Source organism: Acipenser ruthenus, chromosome 52 (assembly GCF_902713425.1).
Source record: "Acipenser ruthenus chromosome 52, fAciRut3.2 maternal haplotype, whole genome shotgun sequence".
In the NCBI taxonomy this organism is placed as follows: domain Eukaryota; kingdom Metazoa; phylum Chordata; class Actinopteri; order Acipenseriformes; family Acipenseridae; genus Acipenser; species Acipenser ruthenus.
In genome coordinates, this window is record NC_081240.1 from 6,604,978 (window position 1) to 6,628,668 (window position 23,691).

General features: G+C 40.2%; 1 protein-coding gene across 1 annotated transcript in view; it reads right to left on the reverse strand.

Annotated features, from left to right (window-relative positions):
• Nucleotides 1-272: 272 nt before the first annotated feature.
• Nucleotides 273-23,691, reverse strand: part of LOC117965704 (E3 ubiquitin/ISG15 ligase TRIM25-like) — a 300,687-nt gene continuing 277,268 nt past the window's right edge. The window contains exons 8-15 of the mRNA XM_059016313.1: nt 16,649-16,735; nt 16,015-16,074; nt 11,448-12,040; nt 9,757-9,852; nt 9,389-9,622; nt 9,093-9,246; nt 4,167-4,232; nt 273-1,842 (exon numbers count right to left, since the gene is read on the reverse strand). Of these exons, the coding sequence (XP_058872296.1) occupies nt 1,313-1,842; nt 4,167-4,232; nt 9,093-9,246; nt 9,389-9,622; nt 9,757-9,852; nt 11,448-12,040; nt 16,015-16,074; nt 16,649-16,735 (1,820 nt within the window). The 3' untranslated portion in view covers nt 273-1,312. The remainder of the gene's footprint in view (nt 1,843-4,166; nt 4,233-9,092; nt 9,247-9,388; nt 9,623-9,756; nt 9,853-11,447; nt 12,041-16,014; nt 16,075-16,648; nt 16,736-23,691) is intronic.

The following is a 23,691-nucleotide window of genomic DNA, read 5'->3' on the forward strand; positions in this document are numbered from 1 at the left end:
TTCCAAAAACAAACCCAGCATTTGAGTAACTGTGATAACAAGAAGCGGTCAGGATGATTTCAAACAGCATGAAAAGATAAGGGCCGGTCTAAAGAAAGAGAAAGAAAAATGACATTTGAAGCGCTGTACTCTTTAACAACGGACTTGTTTCAATTGTGTTGCAGAGGAGAAACACAGCTAACTGAGGAACGAGTGATTCAGTAGAGAGAGGCATGGACCCGACTCCAAGGAGAAGAAGGAGTAAAGAGAATGACCCTCCTGATATGTCACAAGAGCCTGCCAGGTACTGAAAGTCTTTTCTTATTAGTTCACGGTGCGGCGGCATGCAGAATAATACCTTTACTAAGAAGCTGTTCAGGAATCCAAATCACTGAGCTGAGTCTCTGAGCTGGTTAGAGTCCAGAGCTCTCTGTGCTTTACAATGCTTCCCTATGCTTTACCAGACCTCTCTTTGCTTTACAATGCTTCCCTATGCTTTACCAGACCTCTCTGTGCTTTACAATGCTTCCCTATGCTTTACCAGACCTCTCTGTGCTTTACAATGCTTCCCTATGCTTTACCAGACCTCTCTGTGCTTCACAATGCTTCCCTATGTTTTACCAGACCTCTCTGCTTTACAATACTTCCCTATGCTTTACCACACCTCTCTGTGCTTTACAATGCTTCCTTATGCCTTACCAGACCTCTCTGTGCTTTACAATACTTCCCTATGCTTTACCACACCCCTCTGTGCTTTACAATGCTTCCCTATGCTTTGCCATACCTCTGTGCTTTACAATGCTTCCCTATGCTTTGCTAGACCTCTCTGTGCTTTATAATGCTTCCCTATGCTTTACCAGACCTCTTTCTGTCTCCTTCCCCCTATTTCTCGCTCTCATTTCACTCTCTCTCATTCCCCCTCTTCCTCTCTCATTCTCCTCTATCTTTTTTTCTCATTCTCATTTGAAAAACCGTGTTAATGAGTATTAATAAAAAAGAAAGTCACAGTTAAAAAAAATAAACAGAATATACATTTTATGGAAATCAAAGAACAAAAACACACACACAATAAAGCAAACAAGTTCTCTTTTTAAAAAAACTGTTACAGCACTGACTATTGGATGCCATTTTTAAATATATTATATATAAAACATAACAATTCTTAAATTAAATACAGTTATTTCGTATGAAATCCATTCGTTACTAAAAAGAAATAATTCCCCTCGTTTCGCTCAGCAGGTGGCGCTGTTTCATTGAACATTCCCTTCACCCGTGGAGTGGAGAGGATAGACAGGGAGTTCAATACAAAGGGTTTCTTACAACACAAAACAGTCTAGTTCAGCTGGCAGATTGTTAAAGAGGAATCAGAATAAATATAAAACCCAGGATAGAGCGGCTCAGTGAATGTGGTTTGGAATCTGTGCAGGAGGGTCATTGTGTCAGAGATGCCATAAAAGGACAGCGTGCCGGCATTAAAGTCCAGATACACTCCTATTCTGGGGGAGCGGGGGGCAGTTATTGCAGTTTCATTGTTATTGTGCCAGGCAGAGTAACTGGAACCAGAGCAGAACAAACTCCAGGAATTGTCATTGCATCCAAGGCCACAGGTACCATCCCATCCTTTCCTGCTAATTCCTTTATATGCGACTCCTATAGCAGCCCCTCCCCCACTCCACTCAATCTCCCAGTAACAGCGAGTCCCAGACAAACCCTCTCTGCAAAGCACTTGGAGATAGCTATCAAATCTCTCTGGGTGATGAGGATATCTCTGGGTCTTTCCCCCCCGTGTCACCTTTCTGTTCCCTTCAGACAGACAGAGCTCTCTATTCGCTGTGTTGGGGTCCAGTGTGAGCTGACAGGAATCTGATTGAAGAGAAGAGAACGGGTAGAGGAGAGACGGTTAGAAAAGTCAAATCACTGAGAAAATCAACAGTCATTGTCTGCTGCATCCTCAAATCACTCTCTCCTCCCTGCTTCACCAGTCCCTGCACCCTACTCTATACTCCCTCCTCCCTCTTCTATGCTCCCTTATCCCTCCTCTCCTTCTCCATGCTCTCTCCGCCTCCTCTATGCTCCCTCCTCCCTGATCTATCCTCCCTGCTTCCTCCTCCCTCTATAGTCCCTGCTCTATGGTCCCTCCTCTTTGCTCCCTCTTGTCCTTCCTGTTTCCTCCTCCCTCTATACTCCCTCCTTCCTGCTCCCTCCTCCATACTCTCTCCTGTATGCTTCCTCCTCCCTGCTCCCTCCTGTATGATCCCTGCTGTATGCTCCCCTCTCCTTTCTGTATGCTCCCTCCTCTCTCTTCCCTGTTCCCTCCACCTCTATGCTCCCTGCTCCCACCTGTATGCTCCCTACTGCTCCCTCATTTCTGCTGCCTCCTCCCTCCTCTGTGCTCCCTCCTCTGTCCTGTTGCTCCCTCCTCCCTGCTCTCTCCGATATGCTCCCTCCTCCCTGCTCCCTCCTCCATCTATGCTAAATCCTCCCTGCTCCCTCCTCCATGCTCCCTCCTCCCTCCTGTATGATCCCTCCTCACTCCTCCATGGTCCTTCCTTCCTCCTCCCTGTTCCCTTCTTTATGCTCCCTCCTCTCTCCTGCATGGACCCTGCTGCATCCTCTCTCCTCCCTTTTACCTGCTCCATTCTCTATGCTTCCTCCTTTATGCTTCCTCCTCTCTCCTCCCTGCTTCCTCCTCTCTCCTCCCTGCTACCTCCTCCCTCCTCTATGCCCCCTCCTTCATGCTCCCTCCTCCATGCTCCCTCCTCCCTACTTTTTTATAGACAAGTATATTTAGACTGTGATGTTTAAGGTTGATAATCTATAGATTTGATCTATAATTCTTACTTGAGATTTATTTCTCACTTTGGATAAGTTCTCTCTTTTTATATTTCTGTCTTCAATAAACTGCTGCTGCTATTAATTAACCCTTTGCGGTCCATTGTCGGACTGGGTCCGACATTGCAATTATTCCTCACAGGTCCTTTGTCGGACTGGGTCCGACATCATTATAGCAACGCAATAAACGGGTGTTTAGTCGTTTTTTCTCCAGAAAAAGCAGAGAAAACCATTCAATTGCCGAGTGGGAGCGACAGGAGCCGAGACAAGTCAGGAAAAAAAGGCGTATCTCATGAATAGTCATACAGGTATCAGATAACGGGGCGGTCATAGTAAACAAGCTGGCTGAGTGCGTCAGCGCACAGAGACTATCATGGACATTTGCAGAGCTTTTTTCAGATGTTATAGTAATAAAATAATGACTTGGATAGCATTATTGAGGAGTTTGGTGATAAAACGAGTGATCTGGAGATGATCGATCGGTATGTACGACTATTATTATTATTATTATTATTATTTATTTCTTACATAGGTGAACGCTATAGCAAACGAAAGGGTGGGGCGGGGCTGGAGATGCCTAGTGAGTGCTTTGTTGATATGCAGGGCCATTTAAACCCGTTTGACTGTGAAAAAAAATACTTTTAAACAGCGCGTATAAAATTAACTGCGCGTGTGAAAATTAATTAGACCTGGCGTGCCTGACGCGCGATTAATAAATGGACCGCAAAGGGTTAAACCCTCTTGCTGTTTGATTGTTTTGTTCATTATAATTCCTCGATCTTATCAAACTTCTTCAATTGGAACTAATCAAATGCAACTCTGCATACAATTACAGTTCACTTAATGTTCCTACAGGGTATGTGTTGCCATTTTACCAACTCAGACCCCTTGCTTACTAAATATCTTCAATAGAATATCGTCCACTCTTCAAATATCTGTCTAATATTTTAATGAGCAATCCATCCTACAAGTGCAGTGATACTGCAATATACATTTACTACCAGCACAGGATGACTGGGAGGGATAGCTGTTCATTTTACCCCACAACTGGTTTCACATGCATTGTACATGTATTAAAAGATGGGATGATTATCTATTCAGGGATACCAAGATATTTAGGGAGAGAAAGGTCTGAGTGGAAAAACAGGCAACAAATGCCCCTCCCCCAGTCATTCTGCATGTATTGTTCTGAACCAATACTTGGAGAGGAGTGTAGATTAATGGCTTCACAATTACTAATAAATAATGATAATTGCTGCCCTCAAGCTCCACCCCTCCCTGTTCTGTAGTGTTAGCTCTTCTCACAATGGAGTGACAAGTCTTTCAATCAAATGTTTCAGTGCAAACAGACTTACATTTTAAAAACTCAGCTCTGTTCCTTGGCTCTGGAGCATGCAGACTGTAAACTGCAACTTCATTCACTGGGCAGAAAAAAAGAGAGAAAAATAGAATTGAAAAATACAACAGTCATTGTCTGCGCTGTCCTCAAATCACTCCCTCCTCCCTGCTTCATCAGTCCCTGTTCCCTGCAACCTCCTCCATCCTACCTGTTCCCTACTCCCTGCTCCCTCCTCCCTCCTCCATCCTCCCCCTCCCTGCCCCCTCCCCCCTCCTCTCCCCTCCCTGTTCCCTCCTCCCTGCTCCCCCTGCCTGCTCCATCCTCCATCCTCCCTGCTCACCTCTGCCTGCTCCCTCCTACATCCTTCCTCCTCCCCCTCCCTGCTCCCACCTCCCCCCTCCCTCCTACATCCTCCCTGCTCCCTCATCCCTCCCCGTCTGCTCCCTCCTACATCCTCCCTGCTCCCTCCTCCCTGTTCCCACTTCCCTGCTATCTCTTCCCTGTTCCCTGCTCCTCCAGCTATCAGACGTTATTTTTGGTGTTTTGGTGCGATCAGCCAATAATACAACCGTTTCCACCCTTTCTGCATTTTCATTGGTCAGATTATATGTCAGTCACACAGCCTGAGGAAACTGCTGAATGTGAGCTGAAGCAATCATGAAACTTCAACACTGAGAGCCGCAGTGGAACATTATTATAGTTTAAACAACAATGTTTATACACACACACATATAATAATAATAATAATAATAATAATAATAATAATTGGTGTTACACTTATGGAGCGCCGTTTCAAACCCAGAGATACCAAAGCGCTGGGATGTGAATCTGCCCTCACAGCAACGAACATATATAGACATGTTTTATTTTTAATATCTCTTTATACATTATTCATCTAAGTGTGATTATTATTCTTTAGCAGCGTACTGTAAGGTGTCTGTACGCGTATGTTATTAATGTAGTTATAACGTTATATTAAACAGCAGCACATCCCACAATCCTCTCGGGAGCGCTTGATAAAGAAACCCGTCCAGCCCTCCCTGATCAATCCAAGAGAAACCCGCGTTTCCAACATCGGAACCACCTCGGCAACAGCCGCTCCGCATCCCATCTGAGGACAGAGCTGCATTTCCATGAGGGAGTCACCGCGAACACCCGAAAAATCACCCGGACCCACAACAACGGGATTTGAAATACACTCTGATTCGGACTGAAGGGAATCCACTTCACACAAAAAGGGTTCACAGAAATGTGAGCAAACACAACCACCCTCAGAACAAACCCGTGAACACAGAAATGGAAAAATAGAAATGTGAAAGCGCGTCATTTTAACACGCTCCCTAACAATTGCCACGGAAACCCTGGCGACAAAAAAACAAAACAAAAACAAAACAGGAATGTCACTCTGCAGAGAAGAAGAATTCAGCTCCACAACACCTGAAAAACTACAGGAAACGTTAGCTTATTATCAGAAGAGTTTCTTTTTTTAAATTTATTTTTATTTATTTATTTTTTTAAAGGGGTTGATACCCATTTCGTACTTGAAAGGGAACGTGCTGTTTTTAAGTTACAAGTTCAAAGTGTTATCTTCGGGTGCAGTCTCGTACCACTCCTAGTACAGACCACAGCATTTGCGGTTTTCTCTGTACTGTCTCACACAATGCAAACCTTATTTTAAACTGTGTGCACGTTATCAAAGTTGTTGCTATTTTAAATACAATTCTTTATGGAGTTAAGCAGAGATTATAAAAATACTGCATGGGGCAGTGTGTGTATGTGTGTGATAGGCAGCGTGTGTGTGTGTGTGTGTGTGTGTGATACATGAGCATGTAATCCCTGGATAACCCCCTCGGTGTGCATTACATTCTCATATCACACACCACCCCATGCTGTATTCTATAGATATTGTACAGATCCTTTCTGTCCTTCCATTTCTACATAAACTCTGAAATTAAAACGCACTCAGTTCAATTACATATTATTACTTCACACAGTAAACTTACTATAAAGCTACTAACATGTTTGAAAAAAATAACCCAGCTGCTTAGTACTGTGTGATGTGAAGTACTAATTCGCCAGGTTATTATCATCAAGTATCCTAAGTTAATGCTGCCATGTGTGGGGGGAGTAAGCCTGTCACATCTGATCCTGTAAGATACGATCCCCTCTATTAATACAGAGCCTGTCATATCTGATTCTGTAAGATACAATCCCCTCTATTAATACAGAGCCTGTCATATCTGATCCTGTAAGATACAATCCCCTCTATTAATACAGAGCCTGTCATATCTGATCCTGTAAGATACGATGCCCTCTATTAATACAGACGTGAAGGACTGCTGTCCTGTAAATAGTTCATCTTGGATTGTCTGTCGGGACTGTACTATAAAATAACATTTGCTTACTAAGGTGGGTGTACATTAGTTTGTATTAGAAGCTGGATTGAGGTTGCAGGCTTTCCGGGGGTGTCCTGTACATAGCCAGAGTTGCGCGTTTCTTTGTGTTTAATATACAGGCAATGCACAACCAGGGTTGAGGCAATTCCTTTTTAAAAGTAATTCCTTCAAAGGAATTGGAATTGATATTTTAGAGACATTATAATAATTGTTGTGATTGTTCAACATCTTTCATCTGAAGTCGATTTAATTGACTAACAAACAGGAGTGAATTCCATGTAATGTGTTGCCACTGTGAGAAGCTCATTTTAACAGAATACTGCTATTTACAATTGTGATCAATGGTGTGTTGGAATTGATTAAAAGGGAATGGGAATTGATTTTAAAAAGGAATTGAGATTGGAAAAAAGGAATTGACCCGAACCCTGTTCACAAATGGCCAGTTTCACACAAGGCTGAAGATAGCTTCTTATTCACCTGTTTCTTATTCACCTGTTTCTTATTCAGACTTTGATCTGCTCCAAACTGAATGGCTGGCTTTGTATGTAAGAGGTTAAATCACGTTGGGCTGCTAATTTCTCTGTGGATATTTACAGAGGGGCAGCTCCTAAACAATGTTCAGTTCTTTTTTGCTCGGCCCAACACTGATTTCAGGGTCAAAATGGCTGACACATGCCAATGTATGTGTTATAGTTGAAGGAGTAACAGTGTATTTAAGGGGTTAAATCACATTGGTCTGCTAATTTCTCTGGATATTTATAGAGGGGCAGTAAGTTATAAGTTTCATCCCCAATAATTATTTAACATAACTATCATTTTGTTAGACAAAATGCATATTTTGTGGGGCTAAAACTCATTGTGAGACAAAATGCTCATTCTGTGGGACAAAATGCTAATTTTTTCCAGTGTTTTTGTCCTTTTCTCCTCCCCTTTACAAATTCAATTGATGATTATTGAGTCATTAGTGTCTCAACGACAATGCAAAAATGTGTCATTTCTGTGCTCTGTTTTGTTTCACATCTTGGTTTTTCTAAATATAACTTTGCTATATCTTGCATGGCACAGTTTTTCTTTTTATATCCCATGTATAAAAAGAAGCTTCTTCTGAATAGCAGAGTTATCTAGTTTACATGACATAAATATAAACACTGATAAACTTTGATTAGCGTTCCTCCAGTTCACATCAGTCTAGAGTCAAACGCATTTGAATAACGTTTAAAATGGAAAATGAAGGATCACACCAAATTTAACCCGTCACAATTCACACAATTCACCTGCATGCTCCCTAGTCCCCGCTCCCTCCTCTAGGAACCCTCCTCCCTGCTCATTCCTGTATGCTCCCTCCTCCCTTCTTCCTCTATGCTCCCACCTCAATCTTCTTTGCTCCCTCCTCCCTGTTCCCTCATCCCTCTATACTCCCTCCTCCCTCCTCACTCTATGCTTCCACCTCAATCTTCTTTGCTCCCTCCTCCCTGCTCCCTTCTCTATGCTTCAATCTCCCTATTCTCTCCTCCCTCTCCTCTGATCCCTCCTCCCTCCTTCCAGCTCTATACTCCCTGCTCTCTCCTCCCTCCTCTTTGCTAACTCCTCTATGCTCCCTGCTATTTTATACACAAGTATATTTAGACTGTGATGTTTAAGGCTGATAATCAATAGATTTGATCTATAATTCTTACTTGAGATTTTTTTCTGACTTTGGATAAGTTCTCTCCTTTTATTTTTCTGTCTTCAGTAAACTGCTGCTGCTATTAATTAAACCCTCTTGCTGTTTGATTGTTTTTTTCATTATAATTCCTCGATCTTATCAAACTTCTTCAATTGGAACTAATCAAATGCAGCTCTGCATACAATTACAGTTCACTTAATGTTCCGACAGGGTATGTGTTGCATTTTACCCACTCAGACCCCTTGCTTACTAAATATCTACGTTCCTCTCCATCACATATTTTTGCCCAACAGTACGGTGTCCATATTAAGACACCCTTGTGCATCAAACATACAGCAGTCATTGTCTGCTCCATCCTCACATCACTCCATGCTCCCTCCTGTCTCCTCCCTGCTTCATTAGTCCCTGCTCTGTCATCCCTGCTCCCTCCTGTATGCCCACTCCTCCCTACTCCCTCCTCCCTGTTCCCTTCTCACTCTATGCTCCCTCCTCCTTTCTACCACATCCCTGCTCCCTCCTCCTGCTCCCTCCTGTCTCCTCCCTGCTTCATTAGTCCCTGCTCCCTCTTGTATGCACACTCCTCCCTGCTCCATCCTCCCTGTTCCCTACCTGCTCCCTGCTCCCACCCCCATCCTGCCTAATCCTTGCTCCCTCCTCCCTCTTTCATGCTCTCCTTCATGCTCCCTGCTCACTCCTCCATGCTCTCTCCTTCTTGCTTCCTCCTCCATGCTCCCTCCTCCATTTACCCTCCTCCCTGCTGCAATATTCATATAGCCAACAGTCTGCAAGAGGTCTTTATTAATGTCTTGCAAGTCCTGTCCCTCCTCAAGCCATGGTCTATTTGAGAAATCTCTACCAAAGGAATCTATTTCACACCAACCTGTTTTGGTTATTAATTCCCCCTTGCAGAAGTCCTCAATATGATCTTTAAGTTCAGATACAGCTTTCCTCACAGCCCCAAAAGAGATGTCTGTGTTGACAATAACGCTGGGTAAGTCTCCAGCTTCAGGAGGGGCACAGAGAGTCTGGAAATTCTACAACAGGAAAGTGGAGAAAAGGAGTTTTCAGTGAAACAGAATGGGGTCCAAAACATTCCTGGGGAAAAGCAAGGATTCATTCAATTGGAGAGGTCTGTCTGAAACCAACTTGAGATTTTCTAACAAGCAGCGATGTTACCTGTAGAAAATGGATGTGATCCTCTGTCTCTGAAAGCTGTTTCAGCTCAGTGTTTCTCCTCCTTAGCTCAGCAATCTCCTGCTCCAGTTTCTTCATGCGTCCTTCAGCCTGATTCACTGCAGCCTTCTCGTTAGCTCCAATCAGCTCAATAACCTCAGTGTGGATCTTCTCAATGGATCGGATCAGCTCAGTAAAGATCTTCTCACTTTCCTTTATTTCTATGCATGCAGATCTCTGAGTGAAAGAACACAGTAGAGGAGACATGGTTAGAATTGATATAAAAACACATCAGGCATAGATAGTAAATGGCAGATGTGTTCCAGTCCATCTGTTTATAATAATAATAACCCCCTCTTGTCAATACCCACTTTCAGTGACTCCACAGTCTGTTCCAGCTCCTCAGTTTCTTTCAGTCTCTCCTGGATTCTCTGTTGTATTTCTGTCTGTGTCTCTCCCAGCTGCTTCTGTGTAGAAACACAGTGACACAGTGACATTTTTGATGGGGCTTTGAGTGATATCCTGTGACACCCATAACAGGCCTGTTTAAGTATGCTATTGAAACTGACAGAATCAATTTAGTTCAAATATATTTTATGTTTTCTTGTCCCCTTACCTCTTTACAATGTTTGCTATAATTCTCAGTGGTTGTTGAACATAATTTTTTCTTCAATTCTGGTTGCACGCCATAGACATCTGTAGCACAGGCTAGATCAGACAACATGTGTGTATAGTAGTAAGATACAACACCATCTAGTGCACAGCTGCCAGCAATACAAAAGGACACTTAATCCACAGTAGCTGTCCACTAGATGGCACTGTTTCATACCAGTAACTGTGAATGAAGGCTGATCTAGCATGTGTTACATGTTTGTTTTGTTAAGCACCTAGGAAACTGAAGCAGCTTTCTCTATAATGGATATTTAGGGCTACTGATTTCTGGTTTTATCCGATAAACACAGATAAAACAGCCCTGATACAAAACAATGAAATCAGTGTATACCCAATAAACACCGGAAAAACACAAGACATGGTTACTCAATTCAAATTGACTTCACCCCTTTCCATGTGAAAAAAATACAATAAAATAAACTTTAAAAAAATTACTTGTATCTATCATTGATTCATTCTGAATACTTTAAACTGAGTTCCAGCACATTCCTGCATTTCTATTGGAGGATTGCACACGCTGGTGAGATTTAAAATGAGATTACAATTAGAAACTGAGGGTTGTTCTTGCTCGTGGGATTTAAAGCTACATTACAGTTCAATAGGGAGGATTCACACACTCGTGGAATTTAAAACAGAATTGAAAATTGTGGCGAAAACACACCTCTCGCTGTGGGCAGACATAGCTGTAGGCAGACATTTTACATAGCTAGTGAAATTGTATAAGATAGCCATTGCCTACTATATAGGGAAATAATATTGTAAAGGTAAATGCAATGCAAACTAATACTATAACATACCACAAGAGATTTGTTTAGACTCGAATACAATAATACAAACGTTCCTGTGGTGCGGTAGTTCATATTTAAGCAAACAAATTTACCGAACGCAGATGGCAAACCTGACGAGTAACTGCATTAGTTTTGAATGTGGTGCACTTGTCAAATCCTTTCAGTGCGCCACTGATTATTTGTTTATTTAGCAGATGCCTTTATCCAAGATGACTTAGAGAGACTAGGGTGTGTGAACTATGCATCAGCTGCAGAGTCACTTACAACTACGTCTCACCCGAAGGACGGAGCACAAGGAGGTTAAGTGACTTGTTCAGTTTTATTTCTGAGCGCTATACATAAGCAATGCAACGTGTAAAAGCACCTAAATAAATAATTAGTATGATTTTAACAGAGGCCCGTGCCTTGTGTGCCTCATAGCTGGCTATGGCCTTGAGTTTAGGTAGAGCAATTAAAATACTACAGCTCTTTAAATAGCTCTTAATATACAATTAAAATCTGATCTGATGTGAAACTGTATAACCTAGTAAACAGATATGTTAAATATCCCTGGGAATTCTTATCTTCTAGGATAGCTACAAGGAAATGGCTCAAACCCTTACCTGTTTCACACTCCTTTCTGCCTCAGCTGAGACTGTATCATGGCTCCTGTGTTCAATTTGTGAACACAACAAGCAAATACACGTCCGATCAGTTCTACAGAAGACCTCCAAAACCTTTTGGTGTTCAGCACAAAACTTCTGCTCCAGATCTCCAATTGCATTGATCAGCTTGTGCCTCTTTAATGGAGTAACCTCACTGTGTGGCTTGACGTGTGTTTCACAGTAAGAGGCCCGGCACGTCAAACACGATTTCACAGCTTTGAACTTTCTCCCAGTGCAGAAATCACACGGCACATCTCCAGGTCCAGAATAACTTTGAGCAGGAGGAGGATTGAGTCCAGTCTTCTTTAATTTCTCCACAATTTCAGCCAGCATGGTGTTTCTGCACAGAACAGGCCTCGGGGTAAAGGTCTCTCTGCACTGGGGGCAGCTGTAGACACCTGTATGATCAGCGTGATCCCAGCAGTTCTTAATACACCCCATACAGTAACTGTGTCCACATGCTGTAGTGACTGGGTCCTTCAATATCTCCAGACACACTGGACAGCTGAACTGGTCATGCGCTACCAAAATATTTGCTTCTGCTCTTCTTGCTGCAATGAGACAGAGAGACATGCTGTCACTTAACTGCCCAGCGTAACCATGTTAAATACAAGGATGCAAGAGATTCATATCATTACAGTTCTGTTAAAAAGATGAAACAAGATTTTTTGCCGCACCCCAAAGCCAGTTTGTGATGGCTTTCATGTTGATGTTTGTGTCTCAGGTTAACCCACGCAGCACAAAAAAACAGAAAACCTGTCTGATTACTGTGGCAGAGTGAGAAAGCACAGGAAGAGCTTTGTGGAATTGTATTTTGTAAATTGTCAAATACCGTATTACAGTGTTTTGTTTTGCAATAATGTTCACTGATTTTATTAGTATAGTATATGTGTCGATTCTTTGATGTTTTAGACCAACGTTTCTCAACTGGGGCCATCAGTGTGATTTTGTGCGGCCACAGCAGCCCCCAGCAACTCCTCTCTAAAGTGTGATTCACACGGGACTAAAAACCAGGTGTCCTCAGAGTGGGTCAAAAGCAGAGGACGTCTAGAAACCTCCCAGACATGGATTCATTTTCATCAAGGAAAGCTGGTAAATTCAAAATGAAACGCTATGTTGTGGCCACAGAAGGCACTTTTGTGCATGATTTGTAAACAATAAACATGATGTAAATAGCTAATTTCATTGTACCTTCTTTTCCAAAGGCAATAATAACCATTTCTTCCCTTGAGTGATATGCATTTCCAAACATATCTTAAAATACACTGTTAATAAAAGCATCAATTGTTTAAGAGTTGACAATTATGTTTTGTATTTTCTCAGGACAGATCGTACTAATCTGAATATTATATTACGGTTTATTGAGAAGGCTGCTGTTGTTTTGAGGCGAATACCCTGGAAATGCTGTATCAATTCTAACATAACCTGTAAAAAAATCAGGAGGACCTCTGAGAATGATCTGGGATAAAACCTAGCGACCTCGTGCATGCAAGGTACCGCGTGAGAGTCATTTCAATACAATGAATAATGTTAATGCATGGAAATGTATTTAAATTGTTTCCCCTTAGACCGCGGGGGAGGTGTTTGTTATACTAACCATATTCACTTAAGCGCGGTACCTTCACTAAATGTCTCAAGGTGTGTTAACAGAACCGCGTTTGGAAACCAGGCGATTTCAACTAAATCACAACATAAATAGAGCAGCTCACTACCAGTGCCAATCACGAAACAAGACACACCCACAACACACACACAAACACACACACCCAGACACATCCACAACACACATACAAGCACACACAAACACACCCAGACACATCCACAACACACATACAAATATACACACACGACACATCCACAACACACATGCAAGCACACACACACGACACATCCACAACACACATACAAATATACACACCCAGACACATCCACAACACACATACAAGCACACACACACGACACATCCACAACACACACAAGCACACACACCCAGACACATCCACAACACACATACAAGCACACACACGCACTACACATCCGCAACACACATACAAGCACACACACAACACATCCCCAACACACACGACACATCCTCAACACACATACAAGCCACATCCTCAACACACATACAAGCACACACAAACGACACATCTGCAACACACATACAAGCACACACAAACGACACATCTGCAACACACATACAAGTACACACACAACACATCCTCAACACACATACAGGACCAGGATTGGGAAAGCCTGGTACACATGGTGTGTTACAAGGTGTGTGCTAATTAGTAGGTTACTCCACCATATTATTGCATCTATTAAGTTTAGTGAATAAGGTGTTTATCACAGTATGAAACTGCGTGAAGTGATCTTCCTTTTTCACTGTATAATGTCCAAAACACTGCTGTGTAGTGAATGAGGCACTTTGTTTAGAGTTAATTGAGTGATATTTTTTAGACATCAATAAGCAGAAACGTTTTGCATTTTACAAGTCATCTGTTAAAACTGTATTTATTTACTTTGATAAACTTTATCAACTTTACTCCCGTTTCTTTTCCCTGATCTGAATTGCCCAGTTTGAATGTCTCCTCACCACTGTAACCCAGGACTGAAGATAAAGCTCCTTTCACACTCTCAAGCGAGTCACCTCTTTTAACTCAGAGTTATCAAGTTACTGAATACTGGAGGCGAGGAAGGAGTCTCTGCCTGGAATCATAAAGGCCCTTGGCCAGCAGGGGGGCGCTGTTTCAGCTATACATCTACAGTGCCTTGCGAAAGTATTCGGCCCCCTTGAACTTTGCGACCTTTTGCCACATTTCAGGCTTCAAACATAAAGATATGAAACTGTAATTTTTTGTGAAGAATCAACAACAAGTGGGACACAATCATGAAGTGGAACGAAATTTATTGGATATTTCAAACTTTTTTAACAAATAAAAAACTGAAAAATTGGGCGTGCAAAATTATTCAGCCCCCTTAAGTTAATACTTTGTAGCGCCACCTTTTGCTGTGATTACAGCTGTAAGTCACTTGGGGTATGTCTCTATCAGTTTTGCACATCGAGAGACTGAAATTTTTGCCCATTCCTCCTTTCAAAACAGCTCGAGCTCAGTGAGGTTGGATGGAGAGCATTTGTGAACAGCAGTTTTCAGTTCTTTCCACAGATTCTCGATTGGATTCAGGTCTGGACTTTGACTTGGCCATTCTAACACCTGGATATGTTTATTTGTGAACCATTCCATTGTAGATTTTGCTTTATGTTTTGGATCATTGTCTTGTTGGAAGACAAATCTCCGTCCCAGTCTCAGGTCTTTTGCAGACTCCATCAGGTTTTCTTCCAGAATGGTCCTGTATTTGGCTCCATCCATCTTCCCATCAATTTTAACCATCTTCCCTGTCCCTGCTGAAGAAAAGCAGGCCCAAACCATGATGCTGCCACCACCATGTTTGACAGTGGGGATGGTGTGTTCAGGGTGATGAGCTGTGTTGCTTTTACGCCAAACATAACATTTTGCATTGTTGCCAAAAAGTTCGATTTTGGTTTCATCTGACCAGAGCACCTTCTTCCACATGTTTGGTGTGTCTCCCAGGTGGCTTGTGGCAAACTGTAAACTTTTTATGGATATCTTTAAGAAATGGCTTTCTTCTTGCCACTCTTCCATAAAGGCCAGATTTGTGCAGTATACGACTGATTGTTGTCCTATGGACAGAGTCTCCCACCTCAGCTGTAGATCTCTGCAGTTCATCCAGAGTGATCATGGGCCTCTTGGCTGCATCTCTGATCAGTCTTCTCCTTGTATGAGCTGAAAGTTTAGAGGGACGGCCAGGTCTTGGTAGATTTGCAGTGGTCTGATACTCCTTCCATTTCAATATTATCGCTTGCACAGTGCTCCTTGGGATGTTTAAAGCTTGGGAAATCTTTTTGTATCCAAATCCGGCTTTAAACTTCTCCACAACAGTATCTCGGACCTGCCTGGTGTGTTCCTTGTTCTTCATGATGCTCTCTGCGCTTTAAACGGACCTCTGAGACTATCACAGTGCAGGTGCATTTATACGGAGACTTGATTACACACAGGTGGATTCTATTTATCATCATTAGTCATTTAGGTCAACATTGGATCATTCAGAGATCCTCACTGAACTTCTGGAGAGAGTTTGCTGCACTGAAAGTAAAGGGGCTGAATAATTTTGCACGCCCAATTTTTCAGTTTTTTATTTGTTAAAAAAGTTTGAAATATCCAATAAATTTCGTTCCACTTCATGATTGTGTCCCACTTGTTGTTGATTCTTCACAAAAAATTACAGTTTCAAGGCACTGTATATGTGGATGTGGTGCAGCAAGTCCCATCCCATAAACAATACAGCCTTGCTTGATCCTACATGGACATTAAAACGTGACTTTTGTTTTAAAACAACGACCGCATACCTATTGTGGCTGTAAATTGTGATTTTAACCAATGTACATCCCCGGCATAAACAAGAGAGAAAAATATAAAGAAAATAATAACAATCCACTTACCTGGTTCTTGTTCCTCTGTCTCTCCTGTTTCCTCTTCTGCACTCGCTTCACATCCAGACACTACACAAAAAAGGAAATATTTAAATCACACACAACTAATGATTCATGTTTATATACATTCAACTAGTTAAGAGTAGAATGTATATCTAAACGAGGTGTGTAACAATTCATCATGTAGCGATGAATCAGGACACTTTCTTTACATGAGATATCGTATCATCATAGAGGTCTGTATCGTGTGCATCGTGATTCAAGACCAAAGCACAGCTCAGCTCACTGTAGTTCACAGAGTGGTTCTTGAATGAAGAGTGTGTTTTATAGTTAGTATGAATACATACTCTCCCTGTCTCATTTCACTTGTCTTCTAATAAAACAGTCTAAACAATAAAACTGTTCTGGACTCAGCTGTTAAATACAGTACAGGTTGAAACATGCTTTCTTTTCCACACAGGATGCTGTATATGACAGTTATATAAACAGAATACTGCATGAACTTTCACACAGTGCTGTGGCTATTTCACTGATGAGGATATCCATAAACATGTCGTCTGTATCCTCATTCATGGAATAGCAACCCTGTTCTGTACTCTGTGATCCTACATGATGTATCCTCTGCATTCTACTCTTCACTCACGGTTAGGATGTAGAGTCAAGCTGAGTCTTCGTCGAACCTCTGGCTGTTTCTTCATTCCCTCTTCTTCAGTGTCACACTTTTCCTTTGCTAAGATAAAAAAACAAAACCAAAAATCAAGGTTTCTTTCTCACTCATTTCTTTTAAACAAACAAACAAATAAATAATTAAAATAAAATAAAAGCTTGCAAAAACAATGTAACATATTGGTTGATGTTTCAGTTGGTTTCATTCAACATCGTGGTCACATGTTCACAACCAGGGTCGGGGTCAATTCCTTTTTTCAATTTCAATTCCATTTCCAATTCCTTTTTAACATTAATTCCTATTAATATTCACATTCCCCTTTTAATTAATTTAAATTCCTTTTACAACAGTGACTGCATTGAACAAACATACATACATATTATCACACACATCTACAGCTTGTATAATTGCATGTGTTGTGTAGAAGCTGTGCATGTGTTTGACAAGGTGTATTTATGTCTGCTCCATACAGCCTGTGTTGTGAAAGGAATTGGAATTGATTAAAAGGGTTATTCGAGTTGGGGTCTACAGGTTTAGAGACACTTTGTTTATTATACAGGCAATGCAGAACCAGTGTTCCAGTGTTGAGGCAATTCCCTTTTAAAAGCAATTCCTTCAAAGGAATTTGAATTTATAGTATAGAGACATTATAATAATTGTTGTGATTGTTCAACTGCTTTCATTTGAAGCCAAATTTAACTGACTAACAAACAGGAGTGAATTCAATGTAATTTGTATCTGTGAGAAGCTCATTTTAACAGAATACTGCTAATTACAATTGTGATCAATGGTGTGTTGGAATTGATTAAAAGGGAATGGGAATTGATTTTAAAAAGGAATTGGGATTGAAAAAAAGTAACTGACCCCCAACCCTGTTCACAAATGGCCAGCTTCATGTTAATCCTAGTTGGTTAATATAATATCAAGCTAGATCATTCATCCTAGTTGGTTAATATAATATCAAGCTGCCCATTCATCCTAGTTGGTTAATATAATATCAAGCTAGATCATTCATCCTAGTTGGTTAATATAATATCAAGCTGCCCATTCATCCTAGTTGGTTAATATAATATCAAGCTAGTCCATTCATCCTAGTTGGTTAATATAATATCACGCTGCCCATTCATCCTAATTGGTTAATATAATATCACGCTGCCCACTCATCCTAGTTGGTTAATATAATATCAAGCTAGATCATTCATCCTAGTTGGTTAATATAATATCAAGCTGCCCATTCATCCTAGTTGGTTAATATAATATCAAGCTAGATCATTCATCCTAGTTGGTTAATATAATATCACGCTAGTCCATTTATCCTAGTTGGTTAGTAATATCATGCTAGCCCATCTATCCTAGACAAAATGCTAATTCTGTGCACAAAATGCACTTTCGTGAGTCACAAGACTATTTGTGACATCATCATGGCGTACTGTCACATGTCAAGTGTCGCCCAATGTGCAGACTGCTTTGCGGCACGCATGCTTTTCTGTGGAAGTATGGGTATCACGTCTGATTAACATTATTTTTTTTTCCTGTGTTTTTGTCCTTTTCTCCTCCCCTTTACAAATTCAATTGATGATTATTGAGTCATTAGTGTCTCATCAACAATGCAAAAATGTGTCATTTCTGTGCTCTGCGTTGTTTCACATCGTGGTTTTTCTAAATATAACTTTGCTATATCTTGAATGACACAGTTTTTCTGTTTATATCCCATGTATAAAAAGAAGCTTCTTCTGAATAGTGGAGTTATCTAGTTTACATGACATAAATATAAACACTGATAAACTTTAATTAGCGTTCCCCCAGTTCACATCAGTCTAGAGACAAACACATCTGAATCACTTTTAAAATGGAAAATGATCACAGGATCACACCTAATTTATTATTGTTTGTTTATTTAGCAGACGCCTTTATCCAAGGCGACTTACAGAGACTAGGGTGTGTGAACTATGCATCAGCTGCAGAGTCACTTACAACTACGTCTCACCCGAAAGACGGAGCACAAGGAGGTGAAGTGATTTGCTTAGGGTCACACAATGAGTCAGTGGCTGAGGTGGGATTTGAACCAGGGACCTCCTGGTTACAAGCCCTTTTCTTTAACCACACAGCCTCCTATATACACACTATAAAGAAAAAATACATCAAGTGTGGAGTAGTGGTTAGGGCTCTGCACTCTTGACCGGAGGGTCGTGGGTTCAATCCCAGGAGGGGGACACTGCTGTTGTACCCTTGAGCAAGGTACTTTACCTAGATTGCTCCAGTAAAAACCCAACTGTATAAATGGGTAACTGTATATAAAAAAATAATGTAATTGTATGTAAAAATAATGTGATATACTGTATCAATTGTAAGTCACCCAGGATAAGGGTGTCTGCTAAGAAATAAATAATAATAATTATAATAATAATAAATAATAATTTAATCCCTGTCACAATTCACACAATTCACCTGTTCCCTCATCTCTCCTGCATGCTCCCTCCTCCCTTCTCTATGCTCCCTGCTCCCTCCTCTATGCTCCCTCCTCCCTCCTTTATGTTCCCTCCTCCCTCTATGATCCTTCCTCCCTGCTCCCTCCTTACTGCTCCCTCCTCCCTTCTCCCTCTATGCTCCCACCTCAATCTTCTTTGCTCTCTCCTCCCTCCACTGTGCTGCATTTTCCCAGCTCCCTTCTCTATGTTCCCTCCACTCTCCTCCATGCTCCCTGCTGGTTTAACATGTTACAGGTGTTATACACCAGCGCCAGTAGGCAGGGAGCGCTTTTCACCTCCAGCGACAGTGTGTCACTGACGCTGGCATGCGTATCGGGTGGCATGGAGACATGCTTGTGCATTAGCATAGCACATAGATTCATACAGTGTTAACATTATAGGTTTAGAAACAATAGCCTATAACTACTAAACACTAAAGTATAAATATGTATTGATAGAGAGATCATCAAAACATTGTGTTGGCTTAATAATAACAAAGAGCTATTTGCATTTTTGAATAAAATGTACCCTACTTTACCCTAAGGTGATCTCTAGATTGAACCAAAAAACGACATTGGTCAGTTAAGGTTGTTGATATTAATATCTGAGGAAAAAATATACAAAAAAACCCAGTAGTAATTCATTGGTTCTTTTCCACAGAACAAATATATAACAACCTACGAGATATTTCGGAACAACCATGTTAGTACCGTTCCCTACATTATATCCATTTAATTTGAATTTTCAATAGGCTCATAGTGTTTGATTAAATAAATAATAATTATTATTATTATTATTATTATTATTATTATTATTATTATTATTATTATTATTATTATTATTATTATTATTATTATTATTTCTTAGCATACGCCCTTATCCAGGGCGACTTACAATTGTTACAAGATATCACATTTTTTTTGTGTGTTTTTTGTGTTAAATACTATATTAATAAGCTCTCCATGATTATCTGAATTTTCAATGTTATGTATCTTTAAATCCAAGCAGGCATGTTTATCTTGGTAAACTTCTCTTATCAAAAAACAAGGCATGACACCTCAACTGAAATACAATGAAGCCCAACTGCGCAATATAGTCAAAGTTTGGTGTAAACCAAATGTATCCTCCTAAATAAAGCATGGAAAACCAAAAAAGTATTCAGATACATTTTCTTCTCAAGATCATTACAGGTATGTATTTTATTCATTCATGTTAGTTTGTTTTATAAATAACACACACTATACTAACATTTCAGTAATAAGCACCTCATCCAGTGGCTTCGAGTTTTTATTTAGGGTTGATTTTATGGATGGTGGCTTCTAAAGCAGAATTGTCACAAAGAACGAATGACAAAAAAAGCATACAAAATATCCACCAATAAAGTTAAGAAAGATAAGCCTCTTACCTCAGTCAAATAATTTTTTCAAAGTAACCCATACAGTGACTGGAAAGTTTTTATACCACAAATATGCTTAGCTCCTCCTACTGGGTGGACTCAAAGCATTTCTAGAAATGAAAGATAACTGGAATTGGAGTTAGTTTAAATCATGGGACGCAAAGCTATCGTTATTAATGCAGAGAAAGGGAAAATGTTGACCTTGGTTTATGTAACTTAATATTTTTCTATGTCTATGTCCTCATTAAATTGTTAAAGCGAATTAGCAGTTACGCGTATCTGAAATGTATCAAAGGTTATGGTCATGATAAGAAAAAAAAAAAGGTTTCCATTCAAATCCACTTCAATCGAAAAACCTGACCAACATGCTGACATAAGAAAAAAAGAACCAGAGGCTGTAGTTGCTGTAGCACTCATTACACGTTCCCCTCCCCTTGTTCAGTATCTTGTTATTAGTTTCATAAGTACCAGTAATTCATATTTGTATTCACATTTTATGTAAAAGGAAAAATAATCTGCTGTCTACGTTTTATGTTTCAGAATTAGTAAAACACTCCTGAGTTATTCACTGTATTTGAAGCTTTGGAATATAAACTTTCTGTTTGATTTTTTAAGAAAGGAGTAAATGTCTCTTCTATCTGAAAACATCCTCGGTTAAGAAAGCTCTACACTTGCACTTCCCAGCTCATTTCATCTAGATAGAGTTTACTATACCCTGCACTTCTTTCACAACTGCATATTATATGTGAGATCTACACAGTGTATTGAAGTGCATGGCAGGTCATTTTTTCATGGAATTATTTACTGTGCTAGAACCATTAAAAAAAGGTTATTTCATTAGCCTTTCATGCCTTTTCACATACATACACAAGCACGCTGGCACACATGACTCACACACACACAGTTTCCAGTAACAAGCAATTTAGTTTTATCAATGCAATTTGTACTTGCTTGAACCAAAGTCATTGTATTTATCTTGCTCTTATTGTATTATTACTTGTATTGTAACACTTGAAATGTATTTGCTTACGATTGTAAGTCGCCCTGGATAAGGGCGTCTGCTAAGAAATAAATAATAATAATAATTTATAGGTCCAACCCCTGTATGTTATTTGGTCCCACTGTCTAATGGCATGTGCATATTAAATGTTGAAAAAGGTTACAGAATGCCTTGACCAGACTGCACCCAGCTTCCTCCAGACCCTCATCTCTCCCTACACCCCCACTCGACCTCTCCGCTCCTCCTGCACTAGAAGACTGGCTCTACCTCCTCCACGCTACTCTGCCTCCAGAGCTCGCTCCTTCTCCACCCTCGCCCCGCAGTGGTGGAATGACCTTCCTACAGATGTCAGGACAGCCCAGTCCCTGACTACGTTCCGGCGCCTCCTTAAGACTCACCTCTTCAGACAGCACCTGTAGAACTCCTCTTTTCTCTCTTGGACACTTATCACTCTTCCTTAAATGTGCTTTACTTGCTTTTATCTGCCCCCTATTTTACTGCATTTAATCCTGTACTTTTGAGTACTGTAATCTGTCACAAGTGTTATTTAATCTGTAGTATTTTGTATTTAATTACATCCTGATATAACTATCACTGACACTGTTATCTCCTCCATTATTGAATCATATTTTGTCATATACTTGTACTTACTAGAACCAAAGTATTTTTTTTTTATCTTTCTCTTAATTTGTATTAATACTTGTACTGTGATTCTTGAAATGTATTTTTGTTTACGACTGTAAGTCACCCTGGATAAGGGCGTCTGCTAAGAATAAGTTACAAAGGACTGTTTCGGTTTTGGTCAGAATCTGCTGTCTACAGGTTTCTTAAATTATTGTATTTGTTTTTACATGTATTTCTTATTTCCACTACAAAAATACATCCTTTGAAATCAGGTGTGCATTTAAAAGTTTTTTTGGCAGTGCAAAATTTGCAATATGTATGAGGTAAAGCACTAAAATATCCCAAGTGTGTCACAGCTCTTGCAAGAGAGAGGCTGTCTCTTTTGTAAAGTGATGTGGTTCTGAAGAGCGTGATGTGTTGGGTTTGCACTCAGTGTCTGTGTCTGTGTATTAGATCGCCTTGCCTTGTCACTGCCTGTCAGAAACCCTGCTTTACAAACTCCTTGCAACATTACAAAACACAAGCTACATATAACAACATTCAAACAGCACCTTCAAAGAGCAAGGGCAGCAGAAGCAATGAAACTAACAAAACAGATGATTTAAAGATCAGCTTTTTAGAGAAATTAAAAATGATTCATTGTCAAAACATTTGACATTTAATTTATAATGTTTTTTTTAGTATTTCTAAATGTAGCCCTATTTATAATCACATACCTGCACATCCTGATAATGGAAAGCTCTCAGCTATCTTCAGAGCTTCCTTGCATCTGGGGGGGGGGGACTCTTTAAAAACAGACTCTTTAAAACTCAGTTCATGCACCCCTGTGGCTTCTATAAAGCTCTCAAGCATGAGAACACATTGGTGCTAAATCAATAAATCCATTGAAATCTCATATAAAATGGTCACTTTTTCATGCACCCCTGTGGTTTCTATAGCTCTCAAGTATTTAATCAGTACCCTTTTCCACCAACAGCACTCTCCCCCAGTGAGTAGAAGAAATACCATATCTGTTGAATGATGTATTTCTTTAAAAACTACAATAATAATGATAATGATGTAATCAAACCAAAAAGTAGAAAACAGTACTACTAAGCATGAGCTTGTAGTCAATGACCCATGTAATCTACAAAATAAAATAATTAAAAAGAAATAGCAAGTATGTGTGAGCAGGATTTTAACCTGTGATCAGGAAGCAGACATGTGGACAGCATTTGTCAATACACAAAATATTGGATATTACAGATTATACAGTAAAGTCTATATAAATGCACACCTGAACGAACAGTCAACCATTTCTAACACATAAAGCCTACATACAGATAGCTGAGATCTGCCTTTTATTAAACAGACCCATTTTAAAGGGAGTTCAGCTTAAATCGTACTTGCTGTGCACTTCCATTCACTACCAGTGCTGTAAGTGATATGTTTTCAATTTTTTTATAAAAGGAAAAATGAACTTCTATTTATGTTTATGTTTCAGAACTGGTGCATATTATATGTGAGATCTACAGTGTATTGAAGTGCATGA